Source organism: Pseudoliparis swirei, chromosome 20 (genome assembly GCF_029220125.1).
Source record: "Pseudoliparis swirei isolate HS2019 ecotype Mariana Trench chromosome 20, NWPU_hadal_v1, whole genome shotgun sequence".
NCBI classification, from domain to species: Eukaryota; Metazoa; Chordata; class Actinopteri; order Perciformes; family Liparidae; genus Pseudoliparis; species Pseudoliparis swirei.
The window spans coordinates 17,167,241-17,176,550 of NC_079407.1; the positions used below are offsets into that span (position 1 = coordinate 17,167,241).

At 44.0% G+C, this 9,310-nt stretch overlaps 1 protein-coding gene across 4 annotated transcripts; it reads right to left on the reverse strand.

Moving 5' to 3' along the window:
• Positions 1-1,779: 1,779 nt before the first annotated feature.
• On the reverse strand, positions 1,780-9,080 carry si:ch211-149e23.4 (uncharacterized). Of its 4 annotated transcripts, XR_008834859.1 has the most exons (10): positions 8,917-9,080; positions 8,052-8,333; positions 7,624-7,917; positions 7,241-7,525; positions 6,960-7,122; positions 6,234-6,389; positions 6,004-6,079; positions 4,825-4,852; positions 2,282-2,416; positions 1,780-1,917 (listed from the first exon to the last, which is right to left on the reverse strand). XR_008834859.1 is itself a non-coding variant. In XM_056441281.1 (9 exons), exons 2-8 carry the CDS (start codon positions 8,242-8,244, stop codon positions 4,826-4,828), a joined length of 1,194 nt encoding a protein of 397 aa, XP_056297256.1. In that variant the 5' UTR covers positions 8,245-8,333; positions 8,917-9,080; the 3' UTR covers positions 1,780-2,416; position 4,825. The 4 variants fall into 4 exon arrangements, 2 of the variants coding, with proteins under 2 accessions (XP_056297256.1, XP_056297257.1); XM_056441281.1 differs by having other exon boundaries at positions 1,780-2,416; XM_056441282.1 differs by lacking the exon at positions 6,234-6,389 and having other exon boundaries at positions 1,780-2,416.
• Between the last annotated feature and the right edge of the window lie 230 nt (positions 9,081-9,310).

The window sequence follows — 9,310 nt, forward strand, 5'->3', positions numbered from 1 at the left end:
AACAACTCTGCACAGAATCATTACTTTGATTAATCTATATTAGGTACTGTGTTGCATCAAACAATGCAACAAGTGAGAAGGTGATTATTGCTGTGTACATGAATATTAAACTTCCCGTCGTCACCACTGTCGCTAACATATCCAGGTTTAATTATTCTTTATATTGACTAATTAATATTCTTCTAACGTTACCCTGCTATGTGTTTGCATCGTTAAAATATCCCCGTTTAATTATTTATTCTTTATATTGATTATTTAATATTCTTCTAAAGTTAATACGAATATGTATCACTGGCTTTTATTTTGACTTTCATTTTAAGCACTTCCGTTCTGTCGTTTTTGGTTTCAGACGGCAGAAACGAAATACGGAGGTGGTATTCCGTTTTTGGTTTCAAATGGAAAACGAAAAAACCACGTGATTTCCGGATTCCGTATTTGGAATGAAACGAAAAAACAAACTAACATTACGTACACGGACCGTCGTCTCCTTGTGGGTTGCGGTCCTCGTGGTTCAAGAGGAGCAGTGCGGATTCCGTCCCGGTTGTGAAACAGTGGACCAGCGCTTTACCCTCGCAAGACTGCTGGAGGGGTCCTGGGAGTTTGCCCAACCAGTCTACATGTGTTTTGTGGACTTGGACAAGGCTTTCTCCTGGGTTCCTCTGGGGCTTTTGTGTGGGGTGTTGCGAGAGTTTGGGGTGCCGGGCTGTCGGGTCTCTGTGCGACTGCAGTATGAGCTGTGTTTGTATTCTCTGCAATAAATCAGATATGTTCCCGGCGTTCATTTGACTCTCTGGTTATTTTTAGAGTTAGGTGAAGGTGGCTGAACCAGACAGATGTGTGATAAAAACTACTAACGTTAAGAAAAGTCTCCAAGTCTCTTTTACCCAGGTTAAGGACCAGAGGACCAGATGAGGAGGATGGAGGACCAGATGAGGACCAGATGACCAGATGAGGAGGATGGAGGACCACAGCACCAGATGGACAGCGGCAGTGGTCTTTCGTTCAGTGGGCTGAGTAAGTAATCCCTCTCCAAGACTACAGAAGTAGTGCGATTCCATCAATGGAGGCCAGATTCAACACAACAATGTGTCGTTGAGAACAAAAGTATTCATCTCTTGTGTTTGTGTCTCACAGGCAGGACTCCACTGGGCTTTTGTCTCGCTCTTGGGGAAGCTGAGGGTGGGCGTCAACCATCCCGATGCCCAAACCCCCAGCAGACCTCTGAACCCCTCTCAGCACCCCAGAGAGTCCAAGACTCAGTGAATAAGGTCCTAGCTGCCCCCCCTCCCCGACACCAGCCAGGAGGACGAGGAGGGTCCCGTCCCCACCAGCACAGAGGACGTAGTTTGTTTCCATCTGCTTCTTCTGTGCTGACGGGTTCGGGAAGCTCCTCACACACAGGAAGCTGTCATCCGCTGTTTGCATCATCTGCTGACAAGAAATCAAGGAGGAGACTGACACTTCAGGCTGAACGAGAAATAATCATCTAAAAGCTTTCAAATGTCATTTGTCGCATATAATCCTGTATGTTCATGTTCATGTATGTACAGTATTGTTAGTTTAGTTACTGAGTAGCACAATTATATACATGTTCAACAAACCTTCTCAATATGTCTTTCTTTATATTGTATCATTTTTCTGATTGTTGAATCTGACAATGTATAACACTTTATATATAAATATTCTCCCTTTTTGATTTCCATTTGACTCAAAGGCCTTATTGTTATTACTGTTCATTATTATATACTGTTGATATAAATGAAATGGAGAAACGGCCAGCAACGTGCAGGATGATTGTTCCCAATTTTATTCAAATATACTCATAAACAATTGTTATCTTTACTGATCGCGTACCAGAACATAAAGTAATGTATGCATCATTATAGACAGATGTAGGTGCAAGGGAACAAAACATGCCTGTAATATAAGGGGGGAAACAGGGAATTTAATTAATTAATATCATTATCATCATTTGTATAACACTGCGGGTGCTTATTTCAAAATGATCATAGAGAACTTATCAACACTGAAGAGGCACCGACGATAACAAAATAAAGAACCCTATTGAAAATAACTACAAAGGTACATTTGTGTTTTTACTTTTCAACAAACGGGTCCGGCTCAGAGTATTGTCAGGTACATACTGTTGGCCTGAAGAGATCAATGAAACATTACTGTTGGCCTGAAGAGATCAATGAAACATTACTGTTGGCCTGAAGAGATCAATGAAACATTCGAGATATCACATATCAAAAAGGAATTTATGAAATGACAAGGGCACCTCATAACTGGGAACCATCCTGGAACCATTAGGTGCATGGTGGTGGAGAACAGGGTCCTCCCGGTCGAGCACTTTCAGTTAGAGACGGATCCAGATCCTCTCCAGGAGCTCCTTCCTCCCAGCTGCCATCTCACTCTACAAACAGGCCAACATTTTTTACAAAAATCAACTTTGGTGAAAATCACTTTCCTGCTTCGAATCACTGTTTTCAGTTCAGATTTGAAGTAACTGACTTTGTTGTTAATAAACTTGTTGCTCAAGCTAAGTGTTGCATCACTGTTCAAATAGACTCTCACATTCTGTTGGACCACTATTTAAAAAATTATCAATGGTGAGAGACAAATAACTTATTCAGTTGGAATTGTGTCATGAATTGCACATAATGTTTCGCAAATTAACACATTAAAAAAAAAAAGTCAAATCATTTTATCATACGACCAATGGATTTCTATGACTTTTCCATGACTTTAAACCAAGTTTTCATCATCAAACAATTTGTGAAATCTCAGTGTATACATGAAAAAGTGAGAACATTTAGTATTTAAACATACAATGCTAATTCCAAAGCATAAAGTATACCATAAACCAGCGGTCCCCAACCTTTTTTGAGCCACGGACCGGTTCCGTGTCAGAAATTATTTTCACGCACCGGCAATATAAATGACGTAATAAATATGACGTCATACGAAGGGCATAAAGTGCCAAAACTACAACTCATCATTACGCCGAATTAGTGTGAGCCGTGCGCTTGTTGACCTGCAACGAGCCGCTGATGGAGACGGCGACACAGACGTGTGGTTGGTCCGCTGCTCCTAACCGAGTTCTGGTCGCTGTCACTAGAACACCGGCAGCGTTGTTGTGTGAAATGTCCCTTAAGGCCACCGTCATTTGCATCTCGAACACATTTTCTTCTGCTCGGACGGGCTCAATTCACCGGGTGGGTTTGTTTACAAATGGGTTGCAGGTCTATTCTTTTGCAGTCGGGTCTTTTGTGGTTGGAGTAAAGCTCAAACTCTTTTAAAAGCCTCTTCCACCCGGTCAACGTCTGAAACATGTAGAATATTCCGCTGTTCACTCGCCCACACACTGTGCAGAGCTTCTCGGAGCCTGTGAGCCATTGGTAGCGGTAGTTGGAACTTTGAAAGTGGCGAACGAACCCCTTCCCCGCCTGTGACGGGCTTTGTAGCGTCGGCGTCGGTCTTAAAGTTCGTCTTGAGAATGGCGTTATAATTATATCCTCGACCAAATCGATATCTTCTCCTCCTTTCGCCATTGTGGGTTGAAAAAATAGCTTAGTAATACGCGAATTAATTCGTTTATCAAATTCAGTTTCCTAGTTCTGAGGTTCTGCATATACCTGCCCATAGGCCCCGCCTCTCAATATTGGTAATCCAATCAAAAGACGTGCACGCACTCCGCCTGCTAGCTGGCTCCTGTGCTAGTTCCGGGGCCAGCTAGCAGGCCTACAGGAGCCAACTCTAAAGCTGATTGGTTGACAACATTTTCATTTCCATTCACTTGAAGCTACCAGCGCCCGCAATGTTGATTCTGCAGGCCTAAGGGCAGATTTTAGCCCCCTGGCAACACACGATGGCTGAATATGATTGGATAAAAGATCTAACAATAAAGACCAGCCCTCCAAATCTCAACCTGGGGCTGGAAGCAGTGCAACCAAGAGGAAACCTATGAAATGAAGAGTATAACTCTTATTCTGGGGAATAATTGAATACATATTTGTGGGAACATTTATTTAAAAAATATATATATATTCTGATGATGTTTAGGCCAGCAGAGAAGGCCTTGCTGGCCCTGACGGCCCACCACTGGAACCACAAGTAGTCCCGCATTTAGTGAGATGCCACAAGGGCAGATGGTGGGAAGCTAAAGTCACAGGTATCTCTAAATCTGGAGATGTGTTTGTTGTGTTTCAGTCTTGTGGGGACAACTTGATGAAAATAGAAGATAAATAAAATAAATAAATAAAAGATAATTGGATGATTTTACATAAGAAATAAACACAATTCAAATCAATGAAGAAGTGCAACGGAAATGCTTTAAAATCAGTAATGCCTCTTATTCAAAAAAATATTGAGAATAGCTCATTTCAGTAAATAAAAAGGATTATTTCACTTCTAATGCTGAACTCATATGAACATACACATAAATGATACATCCTGTACTTCCAGTAAGCCTTCATCTCTAGTTTGTGCACAATGCAAAGCTGAATGTGTACGTCCAAAGTCTTGATGTCCAGGACGATGGAGTAACTGACCATCTGAGCATAAACCTTATTGTTATGTTCTGTCCCGGCTCACTTCTTCACCTGAGGAGAGCCGGGATCCTGCATCAGAGTTGTCAAAGCAGCAAGAGACTCCTTTTTCTGAATTATAATTATGAACAGTTTGAGAGACTGTGCTGATTTCAGATGAGTATAATAACTGAGCAAAACCAGAAAAAGAATATTCATTTACAATGAAAAACTGGATTTATGAACATTTTCGAAAAGGAAAACGGACTTGCAAGTCAACTGAATTGTGTCTTACCTTATATTGTGTCCAGCTTTGTCTTTTGCTGTCAAACCAAACAAAAAAAGGTTGTGTGAAGCATGTGAATGATCCCGTTTTGAATAATGAATTTATTTCAAGGAGCATGTAGGGCTGAACATCACCACTAGATGGCACTCTGATCACACTTAACCTCACACACAGAGTTGTTCCAATGGGGAAGCTGCAGCTGGGAATGCATTATGCTACAAGAATATCAATTGAGACGGCGAGTGGTCGTTGGTCTCTCATGTCAGAAGCAGCAGCTCGCTTTGTACATGATGACCTCAGCGACATGAACGCAATGAAGACCTGCAGCCGTCAAAAGGAACCCCCAGTAGTGGAGGGGAGGGGAGGGGTGGACGTCGGTGCCAAAATAGCTTTTCTCCCGGGGAGTCATGTTTTTCTTGTATGCGCTTGTTGTGAGCTGTGGGACTGACCTTCCCAAATTAGCCTGACAGGACCCTCCCACCGGAGCCATGGGATAAGGGGACCGAGGCTCTGTCAACCAATGGCACCTTGACCAAATGTTCTGACCACAGAGCCGGGCCTATTCAAACCGTGGTTGTGCAGCTTTAGTCACGGAGAGGCCTGATCCCATCCAGACAAACATTCTCGAGAGAAGTTAGATTTGGCAGTGAATGCGAAAAATGTGGAAAGCTCTGCAGGCAGACGCCATTAAATATGTCTAGGATTGTGACAGATATCCCACATCAGTCGGAAAAAACGAGTGGCTCGCCTTCCATGTGGATTTGTGGTGGTTATCATGGTGGGATGGCAGCTCGATCTTCATTACACTAAAAACTTCCGAAGTCGTGGACTTTAAACCTTTTACCTCCACTTTTGCAATGTGACATTCATGATAATGAGCCAACAAACAGCAGTCTACTGCAGAAACGGGCCAGAAGTAACATTTCTGATAGCCAGAGCAGGAAACTGGAAGATAAACTATTTATCTCCAATGTTCTACCTGTCTATAATAGCAGAGCTGCGCTGGCAGAGACACGTCATGTCTGCTGCTGTCACACTGCTTCATGTTTGTGAATCACAGCCCGGTTAGTTGGGTGAACGATCCGCGCATCCCGTTTGTCTCGTATTGTATGCCACCGGCAGCGTTGCCCGTCAACACATCTCCTGCCGAGCTGCAAACACAGTTACCCGTGCAGGCGTTCATCTCACCAGCACACCCAGAGGGTGACGACGAGGACAGGGATGATGGCCGAGGCCGAAGAAATGCAGATCACGGCGGCAAGTGCTGAAACACAAACATGGACACAGTTGTCTGAGCCACAAATACGAAACACAAGTCCCAGCAAACTTCATTGGGAAAACACACCTCAGCATGTTGATATGATCAGAAAGTCCTGGGTCAACAAGTCACTCTGATTTACAGCAGGGTCCACACTCACTGCTGGCCCTCGCTCGTGACCTCCACTTGATTGTTGACTGTTGCCGTGTGGTGATAGAAGGACGCCCGGCAGCTGTACAGGCCTTCATGCTGCTCCGTGAGCTCTGACTGGAAGACCATTGCAAGCCCGTCCATTTGGACAAATGTGCCGTCACTCCTGCAACACCGTTGACTTTTAACTGAATTTCTCTCTGAAGGAGTGTTTTATGTTTCTTCTATTGCGAACAAATCAATCAAAAAGACAGAAACCAACAAGGTGTTCGTCTATCTCACAAATGTTTCTGACGTTACACTCTATCTGTTGCGAAACAAGATTGCATAAAAATATGAAGTTTAACTTGTTTGTTAGAAGGCCCAGTAAACTCCGCTCTCAGCTGCGCACTGTAGTGTTTCTCAAAAGTACATGCGCATGCGTTTTGGGCTATTTTTAGCTGCGGATTTATAGACATTTGATCTTCTCGTGAGTATTTACAACACGGTGTGTGTGTGTGTGTGTGTGGAGTTGACCCAAAATAAACTACAGTACCCACGGTGAGTTCATAGGACTATGGAATCTCTCTGAACTCAATGACATCCATGTTGTAGAAACAATTTACATTTCCAGGGTGATACTTGTTAACTCTGTGTTTAATAGCTTCTTGAAATTGGGCAAGCATGTACTTGTGTTCAGTACGCCGTGCGTACAGCTGCATCCTCGTTAGGTGGTAGATAGCAGAGGATTCATCACCTTTTACAGATGAGGTTGTGGTCTGGCACGTTGCCTACGACTCGGATCAGCGCTCTCTGGTTGTGATGATTTTCCCAGAGAGCCAGTCTGTGTGCGATGATGACACCACTGCCGCGGCTTTGCAGAGGAGTCGTGCGGTTTGGGACTCTCACAGAGAAGATATCTGCGGAAAAGTCATTTTGAACCATGACATCTTTGGATCGCTGAGTGCATGTATGTGAATCATTACATTTGGAGCAAAAGTGTGCAAGCGCTTGCATGAGTATTGTTTCTAAACTCACGGTATCTGGGGACATGAATGGTCTTTTTCTCTGTGAATCCACGTCCAAAACGATACACACAGGTCAGGTCCTCCCCCTCATGAAGGGCCAGAGGAAACTGATACGTCAGTTTGGCTTTAGTGACGAAGCCCTCATACTCTGAGTGCAGGGATGTTTGGCCTTTGGCATTTTCGGGAAGGACCCAGACGAGGTCGCCCCCGACACCCTCCCCTGTGCAGTCGCACACTGCCAGCCAGAGAGGAGAGTCCTGCTGCCTCACCAGAGACACACTCAGCAGAAGGGCTTCTGCAAAAGAAAACAAGGGGTGACAGGAAGGGGAGAAGCAGCTGCGTGAGTCAGTGTGAGTCACAGAGAGAAATATCTCAAAGAAAGAAACAACATACTGTCCACAAGAATGTGTATTGATCTTTTTTCTGGTGCCTCCAGGCTTGGATGCTCCACTGTGCAGGTCAAATTCTGACCAGAATACAAAGATGACCAGACACGCGCGGAGCTCCGGGCCGATACCGAACCATCAGCCTGGATTTCGGTCTCCGACACATAACTGATGCTGTTGTTTCCAACGCGCCAGCTGATGATTGCCGCAGGGGCAACGCTGTGCACCGAGCAGTCCACCCCAGTGAACCCGTCACCGTCTTTCCACTCGGCGCTGGAGTTGATGGTGCTTTCAGGGCGTGCTGCGTGGGAAAGAGGAGTTGAAAATAGTTTTTTTGTTGTTGAAAAAGATCAAACAATCTTTGGCTCTTGTACGCGGCCAGAAACGTTTTACAACTCCTACAATATTATCCAGCGCTTGATTTGTCGAACATACCGCAAAGAGGGAGGGTAACACTTCTGTTCTCTGGCTCCTCAAACTCAGGGTGATTTATCACACACTCCACAGTGAGCTCCCAAGGCGAGCAGGCAGGGAGGAGTAAAACTCCTCTGACAGAGTGGCTTCCATTATGAGAAGTGAAAATGAACCAAGAGACTCCAGACACACCCTCTGGTAGAAGCCAGGACATGTCGGCTGCAGGAACGGCATCAGCTGCTGACCACTCAATCACCCTGCGTCCATCTTCAGTCTGCAAATCGACTCAAACTGTTGGAGGAACTGAGAGGAGAGAACTATGTCATAGCCACACACTGCAGACAAATGTAAATAAGTAGAAGTATACTACCGTTCAAAAGTTTGGGATCACCCAGACAATTTCGTGTCTTCCATGAAAAATCACACTTTTATTTATCAAATGAATATAAAATAGAGTCAAGACATTGACAAGGTTAGAAATAATGATTAATATTTGAAATATTAATTTTGTTCTACAAACTTCAAGCTCAAAGGAAGGCCAGTTATAGCTTATATCACCAGCATAACTGTTTTCAGCTGTGCTAACATAATTGCACGGGTTTTCTAATCAGACATTAGTCTTCTAAGGCGATTAGCAAACACAATGTACCATTAGAACACTGGAGTGATCGTTGATGTAAAAGGGCCTCTATACACCTCTGGAGATATTTCATTAGAAACCAGACACTTCCACCTAGAATAGTCATTTACCACATTAACAATGTAGAGAGTGTATTTCTGATTAATTTAATGTTATCTTTATTGAAAAAACAGTGCTTTTCTTTGAAAAATAAAGTCATTTCTAAGTGATCCCAAACTTTTGAACGGTAGTGTATAATACACCTACCGGACTGTATAACTTGAGGTTTAACCGTGACATTAAACTTTAGCGTTGTTTTAAGACGGTGATAGGAGAAGACGCATTCGGACAGGCCGGCATGCTGATGCTCCACAGGACCCTGAACTGTGAGGCTGCTGCCAACCAGTTCCACACCGTCAGGCGAGGGCCCGGCGTCTCCAGACGGAAACACAAGAGTGAGACTACAAAGAGGAGTCCATGTTTCAGTCGGTTATTTCAATCAGGAAACTTGTCTAAATTTGATTCCTGCTATCGCCTGTGGTTTGGTGCCGTCAAATGTGTTGCCCCATCCTCCACAGCGTGCATATCATTTCAGTCAATACTATCGGTGTTAACTGTTTCTGTCGACGCGTTTCCACACGCTCGTTACAAAAGTAAAATA